At 43.5% G+C, this 24,469-nt stretch overlaps 1 protein-coding gene across 3 annotated transcripts; it reads right to left on the bottom strand.

Annotated features, from left to right (window-relative positions):
• Positions 1-6,163: 6,163 nt before the first annotated feature.
• Positions 6,164-22,178, bottom strand: LOC135534066 (zinc finger protein 271-like). Of its 3 annotated transcripts, none has more exons than XM_064961208.1 (6): positions 21,903-22,178; positions 21,287-21,452; positions 9,642-10,955; positions 8,621-9,049; positions 7,593-8,468; positions 6,164-6,899 (listed from the first exon to the last, which is right to left on the bottom strand). In XM_064961208.1, the coding sequence occupies exons 1-6, from the start codon at positions 21,909-21,911 to the stop codon at positions 6,847-6,849; spliced, it is 2,847 nt and encodes a 948-aa protein (XP_064817280.1). In that variant the 5' UTR covers positions 21,912-22,178; the 3' UTR covers positions 6,164-6,846. The 3 variants fall into 3 exon arrangements, with proteins under 3 accessions (XP_064817280.1, XP_064817281.1, XP_064817282.1); XM_064961209.1 differs by having other exon boundaries at positions 8,621-9,046; XM_064961210.1 differs by lacking the exon at positions 6,164-6,899 and having other exon boundaries at positions 8,341-8,468; positions 8,610-9,049.
• Positions 22,179-24,469: the final 2,291 nt, after the last annotated feature.

The following is a 24,469-nucleotide window of genomic DNA, read 5'->3' as shown; positions in this document are numbered from 1 at the left end:
TGCCAGGACGAGCAGAAACACCCCGACATTAGGTCTACTCATGGAAACCATGCCAGGACGAGCAGAAACACCCCGACATTAGGTCTACTCATGGAAACCATGCCAGGACGAGCAGAAACACCCGACATTAGGTCTACTCATGGAAACCATGCCAGGACGAGCAGAAACACCCCGACATTAGGTCTACTCATGGAAACCATGCCAGGACGAGCAGAAACGCCCCGACATTAGGTCTACTCATGGAAACCATGAAAGGACGAGCAGAAACACCAGACATTAGGTCTACTCATGGAAACCATGCCAGGACGAGCAGAAACGCCCCAACATTAGGTCTACTCATGGAAACCATGAAAGGACGAGCAGAAACACCCGACATTAGGTCTACTCATGGAAACCATGCCAGGACGAGCAGAAACGCCCCAACATTAGGTCTACTCATGGAAACCATGCCAGGACGAGCAGAAACACCAGACATTAGGTCTACTCATGGAAACCATGCCAGGACGAGCAGAAACACCCGACATTAGGTCTACTCATGGAAACCATGCCAGGACGAGCAGAAACACCCCGACATTAGGTCTACTCATGGAAACCATGCCAGGACGAGCAGAAACACCAGACATTAGGTCTACTCATGGAAACCATGCCAGGACGAGCAGAAACACCCGACATTAGGTCTACTCATGGAAACCATGCCAGGACGAGCAGAAACACCCCGACATTAGGTCTACTCATGGAAACCATGCCAGGACGAGCAGAAACACCCGACATTAGGTCTACTCATGGAAACCATGCCAGGACGAGCAGAAACACCCGACATTAGGTCTACTCATGGAAACCATGCCAGGACGAGCAGAAACACCCGACATTAGGTCTACTCATGGAAACCATGCCAGGACGAGCAGAAACACCCCGACATTAGGTCTACTCATGGAAACCATGCCAGGACGAGCAGAAACACCCGACATTAGGTCTACTCATGGAAACCATGCCAGGACGAGCAGAAACACCAGACATTAGGTCTACTCATGGAAACCATGCCAGGACGAGCAGAAACACCCCGACATTAGGTCTACTCATGGAAACCATGCCAGGACGAGCAGAAACACCCGACATTAGGTCTACTCATGGAAACCATGCCAGTGCGAGCAGAAACACCCCGACATTAGGTCTACTCATGGAAACCATGCCAGTGCGAGCAGAAACACCCCGACATTAGGTCTACTCATGGAAACCATGCCAGGACAAGCAGAAACACCCGACATTAGGTCTACTCAGTCAGGAGCAGCCATGGAAGTACCATCATTCCACTGTAGTTCCACCAATCTGTCTAACAGCCTCTGCATACGATATATCATGACTCATTTTATATCTCTGAGCCTCTCTAGCCTCTCTCTGCACCTGGCTTCTTCCAGAAATGCCTTCTTGAACATGTGCACTGTCATGTACCTTAATAACAAACTCAAATATAATATGTAAATATATATAAAATGTGAAATCACAAAGCTGTTTAGACACAGAGAAAATACAGAACCTTGCCAAGCCGTGATTGGTGGTGATATTCGTCGTAGCTTCATCCCAACCTGTAAAATCTGTCAGAAAGGGAAAAGCTAGCAGGTGGATTAAATTGGGGGAAGTGGATGCTGAGTTCAAAGTTGGTGAAGATTAATGTCCTGAATGGACAACAGTAGTGTCTGGGGAAAAAAACTGGAACAACAATGAAATTGTCTAAAATTGGAGTGGAGGTAAATGAATGATGACGATTCGCTTCTTGTTCGGGTGCATTTGTTGAGTGAGGATGCATATGTAGGAAACCCGTTTGAGGAGTTGAAAATGGTGAAATATGTGAAATACACACTGGGAAAGGTGGAGTCTGTCAGAGTGACCAGGAGTGGTCTTATTTTGATTCGTTGTATTTCTGAAGAACAGAGGAAGTTTGCAGTGGGCTTCAAGAGAATCCGGACCACAGAAGTATCTTTGAACTCGGGAGTAGAACTCCCGTCAGAGGAGTCATCTGGGGGTGAAGACGGATGTTCAGGTTGAATACATGAAGAGAATTCCTGGTGTGGTTGGTTCCCGGCGTCTGACCCGCTGGGTGAACGGAGAAACAGAACTCCGTCGGTCCTGTTGTTTTACGATGAAGAGCATCTACCTACACATGTGAAGCTTGGTTATGTCAGATTCACTGTAAGAGCTTTCATTCCCAAACCACTGCAGAGGAAGAGCATCTACGTACACATGTGAAGCTTGGTTATGTCAGATTCACTGTAAGAGCTTTCATTCCCAAACCACTGCAGAGGAAGAGCATCTACCTACACATGTGAAGCTTGGTTATGTCAGATACACTGTTAGAGCTTTCATTCCCAAACCACTGCAGAGGAAGAGCATCTACCTACACATGTGAATCTTGGTTATGTCAGATTCACTGTAAGAGCTTTCATTCCCAAACCACTGCAGAGGAAGAGCTGTAAAGGATCTGGCCACGGTTCAAGTGTGTGCAGACTGACGGAGTATAATGAAGAACGGCGTGTGGAAGGACGACAGTGTGGTAATTGTGGTGGGGATCACGATCCTGAGTTCCTGGAGTGTCCTGTAATAGAATCTCCTGTGCAGAGGCAAATTAAAATAATTGATAAAACAAGTGATGCCTGTGAAGGTGTGGTGGTGGACTCACCACAGCCTGTAGTAAATGTTTACTGCCAGTCAAAAGATACCCGGTGTGTTAAAAAGGTGGATTTTGTGGCGGTCATTTCCACAGTTATAAACTGTACGGCTCAAATCTCAAAGAAACTGGACATTATTGTGGCTGCGGCAGAAAAGTTTCAGGGACTTTTAAGGATTTTACAATGTAAGACTTCCCGGAACACGGCCCGCCCTCCCAGGATCCCTTGGGCCCGATCTTATCTGCTGTTTGATTCCGTTTCTTTTAGGTACTTCCTGTTTCCATCCCGCACAGTAGGCGGCAGGATGCACATTATATTGTGAAATTAAGCAATTAGACCCGAGGAGGTGTGATATATGGCCAATAAACCACGGCTAAGGGCTGTTCTTAAGCACGACGCAACGCGGAGTGCCCGGAAGCAGACCTTAGCCATGGTATATTGGCCAAATATCACAAACCCCCGAGGTGTCTTATTTCAATTATAAACTGGTTACCAATGTAATTAGAGCAGTAAAACTAAATGGTTTGTCATACCCATGGTATACGGTCTGATATACCATGGCTTTGAGCCAATCAGAATTCAGGGCTCAGTAATGTTTCCTTTTTTATTTTACTGAGTGTTAGATGGGATAGGGTATTTGTATATTTTTTATAAGTATAAGGGAGTTATACTCCAGTCCAGTAGGTGTCGGTAATGCAGCATTTACTTGATGCCAACCGCAGTCAAACCTCATCGAAGAAGCAGCCATGATTGGTTGAGATAATAAGGGGGTTTGGACACTCACGAGAAAGACTCTATTCTTTCGCTCAAGGCTTCTCTGTCAAATGGCACCTCCTGCTCTCTGTTACCGTGGAGATTTGAAAGGTCCATTGGATTTAGTCGTTGCCTTCTCACCAAGCTGCTTGTCTATTGTGCTGTAGCCCATCCCAGCCTTGTGCAGGTCTACAATTTTATCCCTGATGTCGTTACACAGCTGTCTGGTCTTGGCTATTGTGGAGAGGTTGGCGTCTGTTTGATTGAGTGTGTGGACAGGTGTCTTTTATACAGGTAACGAGTTCAAACAGGTGCAGTTAATACAGGTAATGAGTGGAGAACACGAGGGCTTCTTAAAGAAAAACTAACAGGTCTGTGAGAGCCGGAATTCTTTCTTGTTGGTAGGTGATCAAATACTTATGTCATGCAATAAAATGCAAATTAATTACTTAAATATCATAAAACGTGATTTTCTGGATTTTAGATTCCGTCTCTCACAGTTGAAGTGTACCTATCATAAAAATGACAGACCTCTACATGCTTTGTAAGTTGGAAAACCTGCAAAATCAGCAGTGTATCAAATACTTGTTCTCCCCACTGTATAAACATGTTCATCATGGACAACATGCCACGTGTAGCTAAAGGTCTCAATGATAATGATTGGATATACAGTGCCTTGTGAAAGTATTCGGCCCCCTTGAACTTTGCGACTTTTTGCCACATTTCAGGCTTCAAACATAAAGAAATAAAACTGTATTTTTTTGTGAAGAATCAACAACAAGTGGGACACAATCATGAAGTGGAACGACATTTATTGGATATTTCAAACTTTTTTAACAAATCAAAAACTGAAAAATTGGGCGTGCAAAATTATTCAGCCCCTTTACTTTCAGTGCAGCAAACTCTCTCCAGAAGTTCAGTGAGGATCTCTGAATGATCCAATGTTGACCTAAATGACTAATGATGATAAATACATTCCACCTGTGTGTAATCAAGTCTCCGTATAAATGCACCTGCACTGTGATAGTCTCAGAGGTCCGTTAAAAGCGCAGAGAGCATCATGAAGAACAAGGAACACACCAGGCAGGTCCGAGATACTGCTGTGAAGAAGTTTAAAGTCGGATTTGGATACAAAAAGATTTCCCAAGCTTTAAACATCCCAAGGAGCACTGTGCAAGCGATAATATTGAAATGGAAGGAGTATCAGACCACTGCAAATCTACCAAGACCTGGCCGTCCCTCTAAACTTTCAGCTCATACAAGGAGAAGACTGATCAGAGATGCAGCCAAGAGGCCCATGATCACTCTGGATGAACTGCAGAGATCTACAGCTGAGGTGGGAGACTCTGTCCATAGGACAACAATCAGTCGTATATTGCACAAATCTGGCCTTTATGGAAGAGTGGCAAGAAGAAAGCCATTTCTAAAAGATATCCATAAAAAGTGTTGTTTAAAGTTTGCCACAAGCCACCTGGGAGACACACCAAACATGTGGAAGAAGGTGCTCTGGTCAGATGAAACCAAAATTGAACTTTTTTTTTTTTTTTTTTTAACGTTTGGCGTAAAAGCAACACAGCTCATCACCCTGAACACACCATCCCCACTGTCAAACATGGTGGTGGCAGCATCATGGTTTGGGCCTGCTTTTCTTCAGCAGGGACAGGGAAGATGGTTAAAATTGATGGGAACATGGATGGAGCCAAATACAGGACCATTCTGGAAGAAAACCTGATGGAGTCTGCAAAAGACCTGAGACTGGGACTGAGATTTGTCTTCCAACAAGACAATGATCCAAAACATAAAGCAAAATCTACAATGGAATGGTTCAAAAATAAACATATCCAGGTGTTAGAATGGCCAAGTCAAAGTCCAGACCTGAATCCAATCGAGAATCTGTGGAAAGAACTGAAAACTGCTGTTCACAAATGCTCTCCATCCAACCTCACTGAGCTCGAGCTGTTTTGCAAGAAGGAATGGGAAAAAATTTCAGTCTCTCGATGTGCAAAACTGATAGAGACATACCCCAAGCGACTTACAGCTGTAATCGCAGCTATAAAGTATTAACTTAAGGGGGCTGAATAATTTTGCACGCCCAATCTTTATGTTTGAAGCCTGAAATGTGGCAAAAGTTCGCAAAGTTCAAGGGGGCCGAATACTTTCGCAAGGCACTGTATAAACATGTTCATCATGGACAACATGCAACGTGTAGCTACAGGTCTCAATGATAATGATTGGATATATAAACATGTTCATCATGGACAACATGCCACGTGTAGCTACAGGTCTCAATGATAATGATTGGATATATAAACATGTTCATCATGGACAACATGCCACGTGTAGCTACAGGTCTCAATGATAATGTCCAGTGGTGATTTCAGCATGTCAACCTCGTTGGGGGAAACACCATGGTTTAAAAATGAATGCCAGCAAAGCCACAACACTATAACTGTAAAGAAAACGTTAAATATGAACTATGAACGGTGACAAACGTTGCCCACAAACTGTTAGGGTCGACACATGAATCTGTCACAGAGACTGGAGCGGATGGCCGACCAGCTTCCATAAGGTTTCTACTGAGTCCTTGAGGATTTGTGTAACCGGATAAGAACCGCATTCTCCTTCAATACAAATGAATGTCGATATGAAAAGAGAACAGAATGAATCCTCTTCACTGTGGGTTACGAAAAGAGAACAGAATGAATCATCTTTACTATGGGTTACGAAAAGAGAACAGGACGATACAATCACGAGGATTCACTTTTATAGACAGACAGACGCACTGAAAAAGCATTGGGAAAACAACACTCGCAATACGAGCTGGAATTACATGGGTCTATCAACGGAACTTTTTGACAAACAAAAATATTTTAATGGGAAGAGACGGTCACTGGCAAACATGGTTACGAGGAAGGGATACTATAATATAATAAGTTGTTGGGTCTCTCTCTCACCACCCTCATGGAGAAAATCACAAGAGATAATTATAACACACAAAGTAAAGAAAAACAATTAAATGCATCATTCTTACATTACCTAAAATTATTAATAAGCTACTAATGAGATAGACCTATATAAGCAATATAACAACACAGATGTAGAAACTATGGCAAAAAGCTCTGGCCACATTCAGCACAGCTGTAAGGTTTCTCTCCTGTATGAACTCTATTGTGCATTTTAAAGGTCTGGCGATCTTGCTTAAAGTCTCCCCACAGACAGAACACGGGTAAGGTTTCTCCCCATGTGTCTCCTTTGTGTGTCCACAGGTGTTGTTTCACGAGGTCTGCTCGTCTAAAACTATTCCCACACACAGGACAGCTGTACGATTTCTCTCCTGTGTGCACTGTCATTTTGTCTTTTTCAGATCAAATAACCGTTGCCGGTCTGTCCCACACACAGAGCAACTGTATCTCTGAGCTTTGAGATTCCCCTAGGTTTCTTTAGGTTCTCCTGATGTAGAGGTTCTCCCCTCCGAACTCTCGTCTGTGTGAATGAGACAACATAGGTTAGAAGGTTCAGTGCAGTGATGCGATTTCCTGTATTTTATACACATTTACACACAAAACTGTTTATTTAAAAAAATGTTACCTTTATTTTACTAGGCAAGTCAGTTAAGAACAAATTCTTATTTTCAATGACGGCCTAGGAACAGTGGGTTAACTGCCTGTTCAGGGGCAGAATGACAGATTTGTACCTTGTCAGCTCGGGGATTTGAACTTCAACCTTTTGCTTACTAGTCCAACGCTCTAACCACTAGGCTACCTCGATAATACCCTTTTAGTGTAAGTGCTGTTAGAATTTTGAAATTTCAGCCTGTTTTGGTGGGATGGAGTTTTGGCCTGTCTGGTGACATCACCAGGCGGTAAAGTAGTTAACAGACCAATAAGAAAGAGAGTTCCAAACCGCTCTGCCAATAACAGCTCATTTTCAGTTTTCCCCTCTTTACTCAGACAATTCCCAGACAGTCCTAGCAAAATTCTTGCTTGAGATGTTGCTTGTTTATCGTTGACCATTTTAATTGAAAACAATCACAGCAAGGTACTTCATTTTTACCCAGAAATGATTTCACATGGAGTAAAAAAAAATGGATGCATTGGATTTTTAAATAAAAGAGCGATGTTCATTCAAAGTCAATATTGTATTCATGTAATTCATGGCTGTTCTGCTTCCACTTACCGAGACGATGAAGATCCCAACCAACCTCTTCTCCATCTGAATTAATCAGACCACCAACTTCCTCATCTTCTCCCTCCCGCTCTCCTTCAATTGTAACAGGGTTTTGAAACTCAACAGGTGGTAAACCAGCATGAGTTTTCTGGTGTCTCTGAAGTTTTTGAGAACTAATGAAGCTCTGGCCGCATTTAGCGCAGCTGTAAGGTTTCTCTCCTGTATGATATCTGAGGTGGACTTTAAGGCCTGCTAATCTTACAAAACTCTTCTTGCAGACAGGGCAAGGGTGTCGTTTCTCTCCAGTGTGCACTGACTGGTGGTCTTCAAGATACCCCTTCTCACTGAAACACTTCCCACACACAGAACAGTAGTGGGGTTTCCCTGCGTGTTGCAGAGAGTGGTCCTTTAGCTGATCTGGACGGCTGAAACCTTTCCCACACACAGAACAGCAGTGGGGTTTCCCTGCGTGTTGCAGAGAGTGGTCCTTTAACTGATCTGGACGGCCGAAACCCTTCCCACACACAGAGCAGGAGTAAGGTTTCTCTTCTGCGTGTAACCACTGGTGCCTTTTCAAGGCTGAGGCGAAACCAAACCTCTTGTCACATTTGGAGCAGACGTAAGGTTTCTCTCCAGTGTGCACTTTCTGGTGGTCTTGAAGATGTCTTTTTACACGGAACTGCTTTCCACACACAGAGCAAGGGTATGGCTTTTCTCCTGTGTGTATTCTCATATGTATTAGCAGTGATGATAGCTTTTGGCAATCTCTTCCGCACACTGTACAGCAATGAGAGCTCTTTGCTGTGTGATTCTCCTGTTTTTTTTTAGGTTCTCCTGATGTAGAGTGACTCACTTCACTGTCAGTGCAGTGGTTATGTTTCTCTGCTGTGGGATAAGATGGGATGGATAAACTACGTGAAAATGTGGAATTGTCACCATAGTTTTTTTCCTTTGAATAACTGAAAGTAATATAAATAATTATTAATAAAACATTTTTGCAATTCAAGCCCTTACAGAATTATGTACCTTTAACTTACCAAAAGCAGGATCCTCGTCCTCCTCTTTCACTTTGATAACCAATGGTGGTGTAAAACCACACTCTTCTACAGCTACAGACACTTGACTCGCTCCTGTGTGTGTTCTCTGGTGTTTGGTAAGATTTGACGATGAAGAGAAACTCTCCCCGCACACGGTGCAACTGTACAGCTTCTCTCCTGTGTGCACCGTCTGGTGTTTTTTCAGGTTTCCTTTGTCACTGAATTGCTTCCCGCAGACAGAGCAGGAGTAAGGCTTTTCTCCTGTGTGAGTTCTCATATGTATTTGTAGTTTTGATAACTTGTGACAGTTTTTTCCACACACCGAACAGCAGTGAATCTTCTTAACTGTGTGATTCCCCTGGTGTTGTTCAGGTAGTCCTGATGTAGAGGGACTCCCTTCACTCTCAGAGCAGTGGTCAGGTCTCTCTTCTGCGGTAAAGACATAAATATGGATTAACTCAAATTAGTCAACACCCCGACTAAGTCAAAATGTTTGTTCCTGACTAAACAGAAAAGAAATATTGTAAAAGTATAGGGTCCATACTTTTCTCGAAAATGCTACATGTTAGCGTTTCCCATGAGATAACCTGGCACAGTTAGCCCTGAGCTAACCACCAGAAGGATATTTTAACCCTCCAAATCAAGGCTGTTCCACTTAAAATCAAATCAAATGTTACTGGTCGTGTACACACAGTATTCTGCCGTTGTTAAAGCAGGTGCAGTGAAATGCTTATGTTTCTAGCTCCAACAGTGCAGTGTTACCTAACAATATAAAACAATACATACAAATCCCACCAAAATGTACCAGAACAGTCCAGAATATATATATACAATGTATAGACAGTATATGAATAGGTTGTGTTAGCTGGTTGTGTTAGCATATGGATACATTTTCTCATGCAATCAGCTGGGCGTGTTAGCATAGGGCTACTTTTCTCATGGTTGAAGCTTAAGCAAGAGGTTGCAAGTATGGACCCATTAAATATCAAAGCTATAGTACAACACAAACACTTTTACTCACCAAAAGCAGGATCCTCCTCCTCCTCTTTCACTTTGACATCCAGTACAACAGACTCCTCTACCGCTGCAGACACCTGCTGCTGTGATCCCTGTCCAGGAGCTTGGCTCAGGCTAGCCACAGGTCCTTCTCCAGCATGGAGACAGCACTGATTTGCTGACGAGGATAATTCATTTCTGCAGAGAGAGCAGGGGTAAGGTTTCACCTCAGTGTGAAGTCGCTGGTGTCTTTTGTGGAGTGTTGAAGCTGAGAAACTCTTATCACACTGACAGCAGTGGTACGGGTGCTCTCCGGTGTGCTGTTGCATGTGAATCTTGAAAGTCCACGATTGGCTGAATTCCTTCCCACATTCTGAGCAGCTGTATTGTGCGACACTAGTGTGGGATTGTTTGTGTCTTGCTAGAGAGCTACGGTGATCAAAGGTATTTTTACAGGAGGTACAACGGTAAGGTTTCTCTCTATCAGCATTGACAGAAACAACCATTTCCTCCTCCTCTTCCTCTTTGACATTAATTGCCAGCACCTGTTCCTCGTCTTCGACCTTGATATTCATAGTTTGACTGCCCGATGATGACACCATATCTGGAATTCCCAGTGTACACTGATTGCTATGGTTACTGGCATGGCTGCATTGACGTTTGCGAAGACCTTCGGTCGAAGCGAAACCCCTCCCGCAATCAGAGCACTCGTAAGGTTTCTCTCCAGTGTGCACAGTCTGATGCTGCCTGAGCCTCGACGGTGACTCGTATCTCTTCCCACACTGTGAGCATTGGTAAGGTTTCGGTGTGGGTGCTCCTGTATGGCGTCGTACGTGTCTCGATAGAGTTCCCTTACAGCCAAAGCTCATCTCGCAGTAGGAGCACTGGTGAGGTCTCTCCCCGGTGTGCTTTCTCATGTGCATCTTCAGTTCATATGCAGAGAAACATTCCTTTCCACAATCGGAGCATGGGTGCCTCTTTGTCGCGTCTGGCTGCTTCCCTCCAGGGTGGGTCATCTGATGTCTTTCCAGGTGGGGCTTCAGTGTGAATCGCTTCCCGCACACAGAGCACTGGTAAGGCTTCTCTCCTGTATGTGTTCGGAAATGTCTCTTCAGTTTGGAGGGGTGAACAAAGTCTTTCCCACATATTGGACAGACGGAAGATTCCTTAGCAAGGTTTGTGTGTGTTCTCAGGTGTCTGTTGAAATTAGATGGGTGAGCGATCTCTATTCCACAATCTGGGCAGCTCCAAAACTTCTTAGCTCGATTCTCCTGGTGCTGTTCAGGTTCTGCTGGTGCCCCATCACTAGAGCTGGAGTTAGAACTCGCTCCTCGTTCGACTGGAAAATAAAAGGGGGGGGGGGGGTCATTCAACCTCAAAAAACACAAGAGGCTTTTAACACCCACGTTCTGAAATCGTTTCTATAGTTAGACAACATAAGCGTTCCAGAAACATTTGTGTTCGAATGATGTGATTTGATCTCTGAGGAATACAGCTAATTGATTGAATCCAAATTGGCCATTCTAATTTAAGAGATTCATATGATCTTCAGTAAATATAGTAATATATATTAAAGTACCAGACATCCAATTCAAGTGGTCAAAAGTCACCAGCAGACACCCAGACAACCAGTTCTTTGCCTTGCATATAATATAGTAATAAGTAATATATAATAATATAATATAGTAATAAGTAATATATAATAATATAATATAGTAATAAGTAATATATAATAATATAATATAGTAATATATAATAAGTACAGTGCCTTGCATTTAATACATATAATATATATATAATATAGTAATAAGTAATATATAATAAGTACAGTGCCTTGCATTTAATACATATAATATATATATAATATAGTAATAAGTAATATATAATAAGTACAGTGCCTTGCATATAATACATATAATATATATATAATATAGTAATAAGTAATATATAATAAGTACAGTGCCTCGCATATAATACATATAATATATATATAATATAATATAGTAATAAGTAGTATATAATATAGTAATAAGTAATATATAATATAGTAATAAGTAATATATAATAAGTACAGTGCCTCGCATATAATACATATAATATATATAGTAATAAGTATAATATAATATAGTAATAAGTAATATATAATAAGTACAGTGCCTCACATATAATACATATAATATATATATATAATATAATATAGTAATATATAATAAGTACAGTGCCTTGCATATAATATATATATATAATATAGTAATAAGTAATATATTATAAGTACAGTGCCTCGCATATAATACATATAATATATATATAATATAGTAATAAGTAATATATAATAAGTACAGTGCCTCGCCAAAGTATTCATCCCCCTTGGTGTTAACTATGTTGTTGCATTTTACAACCTGTAATTTAAATAGATTTTTTTGGGGGGGGGGGGGGTGTTTCATGTAATGGACATACACAAAATAGTCCAAATTGGTGAAGTGAAAAAAATGAAAAGTGGTGCGTGTATATGCATTCACCCCCTTTGCCATGAAGCCCCTAAATAATATCTGGTGCAACCAATTACCTTCAGAAGTCACATAATTATTTAAATCAAGTCCACCTGTGTGCAATCTAAGTGTCACATGATCTCAGTATATATACACACACCTGTTCTGAAAGGCCCCAGAATCTGCAACACCACCAAGCAAGGGGCACCACAAAGCAAGCGGCACCATGAAGACCGAGGAGCTCTCCAAACAGGTCAGGGACAAAGTTGTGGAGAAGTACAGATTAGGGTCGGGTTATAAAAACTTATCTGAAACTTTTAACATCCCACGGAGCACCATTAAATCCATTATTAAAACATGGAAAGAATGTGGCACCACAACAAACCCGCTAAGAGAGGACCGCCCACCAAAACTCACCGACCAGGCAAGGAGGGCATCAATCAGAGAGGCAACAAAGAGACCAAAGATAACCGTGAAGCAGCTGCAAAGCTCCACAGCGGAGATTAGAGTATCTGTCCATACGACCACTTTAAGCCGTACACTACACAGAGCTGGGCTTTTTATTTAACCAGGCAAGTCAGTTAAGAACAAATTCTTATTTTCAATGACGGCCTGGGAACAGTGGGTTAACTGCCTTGTTCAGGGGCAGAACGACAGAGTTGTACCTTGTCAGCTCGGGGATTTGAACTTGCAACCTTCCGGTTACTAGTCCAACGCTCTAACCACTAGGCTACCCTGCTGAACCCTTTACGGAATAGTGACAATAAAAAAATTGCTTAAAGAAAAAAATAAGCACGTTTGGTGTTTGCCAAAAGACATGTGGAAGACAGTGCTCTGGTCAGATGAGACAAAATTTAGCTTTTTGGCCATCAAGGAAAACGCTATCTGGCGAAAACCCAACACTTCTCATTACACCGAGAACACCATCCCAGCATGCTGTGGGGATGTTTTTCTAATCGACGGGGACTGGGAAACTGGTCAGAATGGAAGGAATGATGGATGGCGCCAAATACAGGGAAATTCTTGAGGGAAACCTGTTTCAGTCTTCCAGAGATTTGAGCCTGGAACAGAGGTTCACCTTCCAGCAGGACAATGACCCTAAGCATTCTGTTAAAGCAACACTCAAGTGGTTTAAGGGGAAACATGTATATGTCTTGTAAGGGCCGAGTCAAACCCCAAAACTCAATCCAATTGAGAAGCTGTGGTATGACTTAAAGACACCAGCGGAACCCATCCAACTTCAAGGAGCTGGAGCAGTTTTGCCTTGAAGATTGGGCAAAAATCCCAGTGGCTAAATGTGCCAAACTTATAGAGACATACCCCAAGAGACATGCAGCTGTAATTTCTGCAAAAGGTGTCTCGACAAAGTATTGACTTTGGGGGGTTGAATAGTAATGAACGCTCAAGTTCAGTTTTTTTTGTCTTATTGCTTGTTTGTTTCACAAATATAAAATATTTTCCATCTTCAAAGTTGTAGGCATGTTGTGTCAATCAAACGATACAACCCCCCCAAAAAATATCTATTTTAATTCCAGGTTGTAAAAGCAACAAAATAGTAAAAATACCAAGGGGGGGAACACTTTAACAAGTCACTGTATGTCTGACGAGAACTGCGGCTTGGAGTATTGCTTCTTTGTAATGCATTCCTTGTGAATCTGGTGATTTTATTTTATTCCCTGTTCAGACAAAATTCGCCATTGAAGATGCTTGCATTATTTGCCATTAATTATTGTGGAGGAACCAGATTTTGCCCACTAGAGTTTGGTTAAAGCATCAGGCTGCTAAGAGATGGACAAACAATTGCTTTCATGGGAGGACTGGCTTGACTTGTGAGGATGACCACACAATTTATTTTCATTATGATAAAAAGCTATTGGTTTTGTACACAAAGTTGTATGGAAAATGTTTTGATCCATGTAAAACACAGGAGACCAGTAAAATTGATAAAATTATGTGGCAGTAGCAGGAATAGTGGTATCTATCGGGAAAAACCTGGTACTTGCACACAAATTTATGGTAAATAATGCACGTTATTTAAATGTTTTTTTTTCTCTGTTCAGAGAAATTAGCCATCACCAGATTCACAGGGAATGCATAGTATGGAGAAGCAATACTCCAAGCCGCAGCTTCGTACTACTTGTCAAACATAGAGAATTGATACGATACACTGGTTGTTAGGGTGAGATTGGCATCATACACTACATGGCCAAAAGTATGTGGTCACTGCTCATCAAACATCTCATTCCATAATCATGGGCATTAATATGGCCTCATTTTGATATGGACTCACACCAAACTTTATAGTTGGAACTATGCATTCGGACAGGTAGCTTTCTTCTGGCCTTTGCCAAACCCAGATTAGTCCGTCGGACTGCCAGATGGTGAAGCATGATTTATCACTCCAGAAATCATGTTTCCACTGCACCAGATTCCAATGGCGGCGAGCTTTCCCCCCCTCCAGCCGAAGATTGGCATTGCGCATGGTGCAATACCAAACCTGTGTGGCTGCTCAGCCATGGAAACCCATTTCATGAAGCTCTCGGCGAAGAGTTCTTGTGCTGACGTTGCTTCCAGAGGCAGTTTGGAACTCGGTAGTGAGTGTTGTAACAGAGGGCAGTTTGGAACTCGGTAGTGAGTGTTGTAACAGAGGGCAGTTTGGAACTCGGTAGTGAGTGTTGTAACAGAGGGCAGTTTGGAACTCGGTAGTGAGTGTTGTAACAGAGGGCAGTTTGGAACTCGGTAGTGAGTGTTGCAACAGAGGGCAGTTTGGAACTCGGTAGTGAGTGTTGTAACAGAGGGCAGTTTGGAACTCGGTAGTGAGTGTTGTAACAGAGGGCAGTTTGGAACTCGGTAGTGAGTGTTGCAACAGAGGACAGTTTGGAACTCGGTAGTGAGTGTTGTAACAGAGGACAGTTTGGAACTCGGTAGTGAGTGTTGCAACAGAGGACAGTTTGGAACTCGGTAGTGAGTGTTGTAACAGAGGCAGTTTGGAACTCGGTAGTGAGTGTTGCAACAGAGGGCAGTTTGGAACTCGGGAGTGAGTGTTGCAACAGAGGACAGTTTGGAACTCGGTAGTGAGTGTTGCAACAGAGGGCAGTTTGGAACTCGGTAGTGAGTGTTGTAACGGAGGGCAGTTTGGAACTCGGTAGTGAGTGTTGTAACAGAGGGCAGTTTGGAACTCGGTAGTGAGTGTTGTAACAGAGGACAGTTTGGAACTCGGTAGTGAGTGTTGTAACAGAGGACAGTTTGGAACTCGGTAGTGAGTGTTGCAACAGAGGACAGTTTGGAACTCGGTAGTGAGTGTTGCAACAGAGGACAGTTTGGAACTCGGTAGTGAGTGTTGTAACAGAGGACAGTTTGGAACTCGGTAGTGAGTGTTGTAACAGAGGACAGTTTGGAACTCGGTAGTGAGTGTTGTAACAGAGGACAGTTTGGAACTCTGTAGTGAGTGTTGCAACAGAGGACAGTTTGGAACTCGGTAGTGAGTGTTGTAACAGAGGACAGTTTGGAACTCGGTAGTGAGTGTTGCAACAGAGGACAGTTTGGAACTCGGTAGTGAGTGTTGTAACAGAGGCAGTTTGGAACTCGGTAGTGAGTGTTGCAACAGAGGGCAGTTTGGAACTCGGGAGTGAGTGTTGCAACAGAGGACAGTTTGGAACTCGGTAGTGAGTGTTGCAACAGAGGGCAGTTTGGAACTCGGTAGTGAGTGTTGTAACGGAGGGCAGTTTGGAACTCGGTAGTGAGTGTTGTAACAGAGGGCAGTTTGGAACTCGGTAGTGAGTGTTGTAACAGAGGACAGTTTGGAACTCGGTAGTGAGTGTTGTAACAGAGGACAGTTTGGAACTCGGTAGTGAGTGTTGCAACAGAGGACAGTTTGGAACTCGGTAGTGAGTGTTGCAACAGAGGACAGTTTGGAACTCGGTAGTGAGTGTTGTAACAGAGGACAGTTTGGAACTCGGTAGTGAGTGTTGTAACAGAGGACAGTTTGGAACTCGGTAGTGAGTGTTGTAACAGAGGACAGTTTGGAACTCTGTAGTGAGTGTTGCAACAGAGGACAGTTTGGAACTCGGTAGTGAGTGTTGTAACAGAGGACAGTTTGGAACTCGGTAGTGAGTGTTGTAACAGAGGACAGTTTGGAACTCGGTAGTGAGTGTTGCAACAGAGGGCAGTTTGGAACTCGGTAGTGAGTGTTGTAACAGAGGGCAGTTTGGAACTCGGTAGTGAGTGATGCAACAGAGGACAGTTTGGAACTCGGTAGTGAGTGTTGCAACAGAGGACAGTTTGGAACTCGGTAGTGAGTGTTGTAACAGAGGACAGTTTGGAACTCGGTAGTGAGTGATGCAACAGAGGACAGTTTGGAACTCGGTAGTGAGTGTTGCAACAGAGGACAGTTTGGAACTCGGTAGTGAGTGTTGTAACAGAGGACAGTTTGGAACTCGGTAGTGAGTGTTGTTCCAAACTGCCCTCTGTTACTCGGTAGTGAGTGTTGCAACAGAGGACATATGATTTGTACACGCTACAGCACTCTGCGGTCCTGTTCTGTGAGCTTGTGTGGCCTGCCACCATGCGGCTGAGCCGTTGTTGCTCCTAGACGTCTCCACTTCACAATAACAGCACTTACAACCGACCGGGGCAGTTGAGCTCTTCGGTCCAATGATGATGCCACGTTGAAAGTCAGCGAGCTCTTCAGTAAGGCCATTCTACTACCACCAATGTTTGTTTATGGAGATTGCATGGCTGTGTGATTGACTTTAATTTAATGTTTTCAATTTAATTTGACGTTTTACGTATTTTTTTTACCCCTTTTTCGTGATATCTAATTGGTTGTTCCATTCTTGTCCCATCGCTGCAACTCTCGTACGGACTCAGAGAGGCAAAGTTCGAGAGCTTTTGGCCACGTAGTGTATCTTACTCAATGGAAGGACTAAGTTAGATCCAGATCAGATGTGGGTATTTATTGACTATTATGTCAATCCTATAAATCAAAAGGGCCCATTTGGATTCAATCATTTAGCTTAATTTCTCAGAGATCAAATGTAATTTCAACAAAATAATAATGTTGCAGGAAAGCTAATCTTATCTGTTACTAACTACAGACGCAATTTTATAAGAATCATTGTGATGGTGGTTGTCATGGCTACCTGAAATGACATGGAATGATTCAAGGGGTAAACAAAGACTATTTTATAGCTATTATCGGTCACTGTCCTGTGTTTTTATTCCATTAACAATTACCCTTTTATTAAATTAAACAGATAGTGTGACCATCTGTAGATGAACTATCTGTTGATAAGCAACTGCTTGCCAATGTTACGTTAGGGCTATGTTTAGAATAAGGGTAAGGTTAGGGCTATGTTTAGAATAAGGGTAAGGTTATGTTATGTTTAGAATAAGGGTAAGGTTATGTTATGTTTAGAATAAGGGTAAGGTTATGTTATGTTTAGAATAAGGGTAAGGTTAGGGCTATGTTTAGAAAAAGGGTAAGGTAAGGTCCCCCTCCCCCCCCTCTCTGCAGATGACTTCGTCAACCATTTTGAAAAGAAGGTCGACGACATCCGATCCTCGTTTGCTAAGTCAAACGACACCGCTGGTTCTGCTCACACTGCCCTACCCTGTGCTCTGACCTCTTTCTCCCCTCTCTCTCCAGATGAAATCTCGCTTCTTGTGACGGCCGGCCGCCCAACAACCTGCCCGCTTGACCCTATCCCCTCCTCTCTTCTCCAGACCATTTCCGGGGACCTTCTCCCTTACCTCACCTCGCTCATCAACTCATCCCTGACCGCTGGCTACGTCCCTTCCGTCTTCAAGAGAGCGAGAGTTGCACCCCTTCTGAAAAAACCTACACTCGATCCCTCCGATGTCAACAACTACAGACCAGTATCCCTTCTTTCTTTTCTCTCCAAAACTCTTGAACGTGCCGTCCTTGGCCAGCTCTCCCGCTATCTCTCTCAGAATGACCTTCTTGATCCAAATCAGTCAGGTTACAAGACTAGTCATTCAACTGAGACTGCTCTTCTCTGCATCACGGAGGCGCTCCGCACTGCTAAAGCTAACTCTCTCTCCTCTGCTCTCATCCTTCTAGACCTATCGGCTGCCTTCGATACTGTGAACCATCAGATCCTCCTCTCCACCCTCTCCGAGTTGGGCATCTCCGGCGCGGCCCACGCTTGGATTGCGTCCTACCTGACAGGTCGCTCCTACCAGGTGGCGTGGCGAGAATCTGTCTCCTCGCCACGCGCTCTCACCACTGGTGTCCCCCAGGGCTCTGTTCTAGGCCCTCTCCTATTCTCGCTATACACCAAGTCACTTGGCTCTGTCATAACCTCACATGGTCTCTCCTATCATTGCTATGCAGACGACACACAATTAATCTTCTCCTTTCCCCCTTCTGATGACCAGGTGGCGAATCGCATCTCTGCATGTCTGGCAGACATATCAGTGTGGATGACGGATCACCACCTCAAGCTGAACCTCGGCAAGACGGAGCTGCTCTTCCTCCCGGGGAAGGACTGCCCGTTCCATGATCTCGCCATCACGGTTGACAACTCCATTGTGTCCTCCTCCCAGAGCGCTAAGAACCTTGGCGTGATCCTGGACAACACCCTGTCGTTCTCAACCAACATCATGGCGGTGGCCCGTTCCTGTAGGTTCATGCTCTACAACATCCGCAGAGTACGACCCTGCCTCACACAGGAAGCGGCGCAGGTCCTAATCCAGGCACTTGTCATCTCCCGTCTGGATTACTGCAACTCGCTGTTGGCTGGGCTCCCTGCCTGTGCCATTAAACCCCTACAACTCATCCAGAACGCCGCAGCCCGTCTGGTGTTCAACCTTCCCAAGTTCTCTCACGTCACCCCGCTCCTCCGCTCTCTCCACTGGCTTCCAGTTGAAGCTCGCATCCGCTACAAGACCATGGTGCTTGCCTACGGAGCTGTGAGGGGAACGGCACCGCAGTACCTCCAGGCTCTGATCAGGCCCTACACCCAAGCAAGGGCACTGCGTTCATCCACCTCTGGCCTGCTCGCCTCCCTACCATTGAGGAAGTACAGTTCCCGCTCAGCCCAGTCAAAACTGTTCGCTGCTCTGGCCCCCAATGGTGGAACAAACTCCCTCACGACGCCAGGACAGCGGAGTCAATCACCACCTTCCGGAGACACCTGAAACCCCACCTCTTCAAGGAATACCTAGGATAGGATAAGTAATCCTTCTCACCACCCCCCCCCTTAATGATTTAGATGCACTATTGTAAAGTGGCTGTTCCACTGGATGTCAGAAGGTGAATTCACCAATTTGTAAGTCGCTCTGGATAAGAGCGTCTGCTAAATGACTTAAATGTAAAATGCAAATGTTAGGGCCAGGGTTAAGGTTAGGGCTATGTTTAGAATAAGGGTAAGGTTAGGGCTAGTAGATAGCTAGTTGACATGCTACTGATGTCTGTAGAGAATCTACAGGTGGATTATCCAAATAAAGTGTTACCAATTAAACTGCGCTATATATATATATATATATATATATATATATACATACATACAGTGCCTTGCGAAAGTATTCGGCCCCCTTGAACTTTGTAACCTTTTGCCACATTTCAGGCTTCAAACATAAAGATATAAAACTGAATCAACAAGTGGGACACAATCATGAAGTGGAATGACATTTATTGGATATTTCAAACTTTTTTAACAACTTAAAAACTGAAAAATTGGGCGTGCAAAATGATTCAGCCCCCTCAAGTTAATACTTTGTAGCGCCACCTTTTGCTGCGATTACAGCTGTAAGTCGCTTGGGGTATGTCTCTATCAGTTTTGCACATCGAGAGACTGACATTTTTTCCCATTCCTCCTTGCAAAACAGCTCAAGCTCAGTGAGGTTGGATGGAGAGCATTTGTGAACAGCAGTTTTCAGTTCTTTCCACAGATTCTCGGTTGGATTCAGGTCTGGACTTTGACTTGGCCATTCTAACACCTGGATGTTTATTTTTGAACCATTCCATTGTAGATTTTGCTTTTATGTTTTGGATCTTTGTCTTGTTGGAAGACAAATCTCCGTCCCAGGTCTTTTGCAGACTCCATGTTTTCTTCCAGAATGGTCCTGTATTTGGCTCCATCCATCTTCCCATCAATTTCAACCATCTTCCCTGTCCCTGCTGAAGAAAAGCAGGCCCAAACCATGATGCTGCCACCACCATGTTTGACAGTGGTTATGGTGTGTTCAGGGTGATGAGCTGTGTTGCTTTTACGCCAAACATAACGTTTTGCATTGTTGCCAAAAAGTTCAATTTTGGTTTCATCTGACCAGAGCACCTTCTTCCACATGTTTGGTGTGTCTCCCAGGTGGCTTGTGGCAAACTTTAAACAACACTTTATGGATATCTTTAAGAAATGGCTTTCTTCTTGCCACTTCCATAAAGGCCAGATTTGTGCAATATACGACTGATTGTTGTCCTATGGACAGAGTCTCCCACCTTAGCTGTAGATCTCTGCAGTTCATCCAGAGTGATCATGGGCCTCTTGGCTGCATCTCTGATAGTCTTCTCCTTGTATGAGCTGAAAGTTTAGAGGGACGGCCAGGTCTTGCTAGATTTGCAGTGGTCTGATATTCCTTCCATTTCAATATTATTGCTTGCACAGTGCTCCTTGGGATGTTTAAAGCTTGGGAAATCTTTTTGTATCCAAATCCGGCTTTAAACTTCATCACAACAGTATCTCGGACCTGCCTGGTGTGTTCCTTGTTCTTCATGATGCTCTCTGCGCTTTTAACGGACCTCTGAGGCTATCACAGTGCAGGTGCATTTATATGGAGACTTGATTACACACAGGTGGATTGTATTTATCATCATTAGTCATTTAGGTTAACATTGGATCATTCAGAGATCCTCACTGAACTTCTGGAGAGAGTTTGCTGCACTGAAAGTAAAGGGGCTGAATAATTTTGCACGCCCAATTTTTCAGTTTTTGATTTGTTAAAAAAGTTTGAAATATCCAATAAATGTCGTTCCACTTCATGATTGTGTCCCACTTGTTGTTGATTCTTCACAAAAAAATACAGTTTTATATCTTTATGTTTGAAGCCTGAAATGTGGCAAAAGGTCGCAAAGTTCAAGGGGGCCGAATACTTTCGCAAGGCACTGTATAATGGCACTGTGTAATCTATGAGATGTAATTAATGAAGCATGATTATTTACCAGTATCATCCACGTCCCAGTCTTCCTCCTCCTTGACTACAATGTTAAATCTGGGTATTTCACTGCAGGTGTCGATGTCTCTATGGTTAGAGTCAGGAACCAGTGACTCTGGAGGGTTGGGTTCAGTGGAGCAGGAGAGAGGGGGGATGGATAGGTCGGCAGAATCCTAAAATAAAGAATTAGATGTTAAAGGGGCAATCTGTAGTTGCTACATTCATTTCATGACATATGAATTACTTCTATGTACCCATTGACCCATTCTGTGGTTCCCCATCATAACCCAAAATATAAACGTGTTTTTCTCCGATGTTTGTAAACAAAGTAAATGTAAACAAACACTATTTAACCTCACAACATGGTTAAAACGATCATTTTCATATCATGGATGGTCAGTCCTTGCATCAATAGCTCTGTTTATGAATTTGAGAGTGGTTACATTTCTTCAGGCCACCTCTCAGCTTTTTTTATTAGCTTTTAAGAGGGGAGGCAAGACCCTTTGTGATCGTTTCAACTACTAATTGAAGCTTTAATACTTAGCTAAATGAATGATCTACCTAGCTAATTCTTTAGGCATCGCCATCCCGACTGGTTTAGCATTAGTTACAGTCATTCTCACCTCATTCATCGTGAATTCTTCAGAAATAGTTTAGCTTGCGGATTACTTTCCATACAACTCAGATAGCTAACTTGCTAGGCCAACATAAGCATCTTCTTTCTTCCAGGCCAGCTTCCGGGTTAGATTCTTCTGTCAATCCGCATTACCGCAAAACAGCAGAAGGCTCTACGGGACACTAGCTTGTTACTAATGTTACAGTTTGAAAATATTGAAATGTTTTACCGGTACAATTAATAATATATGCATGGTTAGCTACCAGCTAGCCACATTAGTGTCTTCCTGCTTCCGGTCTAACTTCCGGTCCTTCCTCGACTCTGCTGCCGACCCATTCTACATTACCGCCACCACCAGTTCAACGTCTTCTGTGTGTCATGGCAGTCCGCAAACAAACGTTTAAGTGCACACCGCCATCTACTGTGCTGGAATGTACGATCAATCATGATCTTCCAAATTCTGTGCTACCATGAAAATAACATAACAACCAAATACCAACTTCTACCACCCAGTGGCGGTTCTAGACCATTTCAACTGGGGGGGCCAGGCTGGGGCTAGTTGTACTGTTAGAGGGGCCAGTTACATTAGACTTTATTGTTGTCATATCGTTTTCGTCACTTTATTGCAGGCATTAGCAGACAAAATACCATGTTCGGCATTGCCACAGTCTAATAACGGTTCTAAAACAAAAAAACGATAGCAACAATTTACCCCCCCCCAAAAAAACCACTCCCCAACCTTCCTACCCTATTAAACTGCATCTACAGTGCACTGGGAAAGTATTCAAACCCCTTGACTTTTTCACATTTTGTTACGTTACAGCCAAATTCTAAAATGTATTCAATCATTTTTTTCACTCATCAATCTACACACACAATACCCCATAATGTCGAAGCATAAACAGATTTTTAGAACAGTTTGGGAAAATGTATATAAAAAAAACTTAAATATTAAATTTACATAAGTATTCAGACTCTTTACTCAGTACTTTGTTGAAGCACCTTTGGCAGCGATTACAGCCTCAAGTCTTCTTGTGTATGACGCAACAAGTTTGGCACACCTGTATTTATGGAGTTTCTCCCATTCCTCTCTGGAAATCCTCTCAAGTTCTGTCAGGTTGGATGGGGAGCGTCGCTGCACTGCTATTTTCAGGTCTCTCCAGAGATGTTTGATCGGGTTCAAGTCCTATCTCTGGCTGAGCCACCCAAGGTCATTGACTTGTCCCGAAGCCATTCCTATGTTGTCTTGGCTGTGTGCTTCAGGTCATTGTCCTGTCGGAAGGTGAACCTTCACCCGAGCCTGAGGTCCTGAGCGTTCTGGAGCAGGTTTTCATCAAGGATCTCTCTGTATTATGCTCCGTTCATCTTTGCCTCGATCCTGACTAGTCTCCCAGTCCCTGCCGCTGAAAAACATCCCCACAGCATGATGCTGCCACCACCATGCTTCACTGTAGGGATGGTGCCAGGTTTCCTCCAGACGTGACTCATGACATTCAGGCCAAAGAGTTCAATCTTGGTTTCATCAGACCAGAGAATCTTTCTTTTTAGTTTTTAGGAGCCTTATGGAAAACTCCAAGCAGGCTGTCATGTGTATTTTACTGAGGAGTGGCTTCCGTCTGGCCACTCTACCATAAAGGCCTGTTAGGTTCTCCCAGCTCCACAGAGGAACTCTAGTACTCCATCAGAGTGACCACCGGGTTCTTGGTCAACTCCCTGACTGCTCAGTTTTGCCAGGCAACCAGCACTAGAAGGAGTCTTGGTGGTTCCAAACTTCTATTTAAGAATGATGGAAGCAACTGGTCTTGGGGACCTTGAATGCTGTAGAATGTTTTTGGTTCCCTTCCCCAGATCTGTGCCTTGACACAATCCTGTCTCTGAGCTCTTGGCTTGGTTTTTGCTCCGACATGCCCTGTCAACTGTGGGACCTTATATAGCCATGTGTGTGCCTTTCCAAACCATGTCCAATCAACTGACTTTACAACAGGTGGACTCCTATCAAGTTGTATAACCATCTCACGGATGAGCAATGGAAACAGGATGCATCTGAGCTCAATTGCGAGTCTCTTAGCAAAGAGTCTGAATACTTATGTAAATAAGATATTTCTGTTTTATTTTTATTTGCTAAAAGATAGATTGATGAGGAAAACATTTTATTTAATCAATTTTAGATAAGACTGTAACTTAACAAAATGTCGGAAAAAGTCAAGACATTAGGTCTACTCGTGGAAACCATGCCAGGACGAGCAGAAACACCCCGACATTAGGTCTACTCGTGGAAACCATGCCAGGACGAGCAGAAACACCCGACATTAGGTCTACTCGTGGAAACCATGCCAGGACGAGCAGAAACACCCGACATTAGGTCTACTCATGGAAACCATGCCAGGACGGGCAGACACACCCCGACATTAGGTCTACTCATGGAAACCATGCCAGGACGAGCAGAAACACCCAGACATTAGGTCTACTCATGGAAACCATGCCAGGACGAGCAGAAACACCCGACATTAGGTCTACTCATGGAAACCATGCCAGGACGAGCAGAAACACCCCGACATTAGGTCTACTCATGGA

This window comes from Oncorhynchus masou, unplaced genomic scaffold (genome assembly GCF_036934945.1).
Source record: "Oncorhynchus masou masou isolate Uvic2021 unplaced genomic scaffold, UVic_Omas_1.1 unplaced_scaffold_2964, whole genome shotgun sequence".
In the NCBI taxonomy this organism is placed as follows: Eukaryota; Metazoa; Chordata; class Actinopteri; order Salmoniformes; family Salmonidae; genus Oncorhynchus; species Oncorhynchus masou.
The sequence above is the reverse complement of the archived record's forward strand: the minus strand, read 5'-3'. Positions and strand labels throughout refer to the sequence as shown.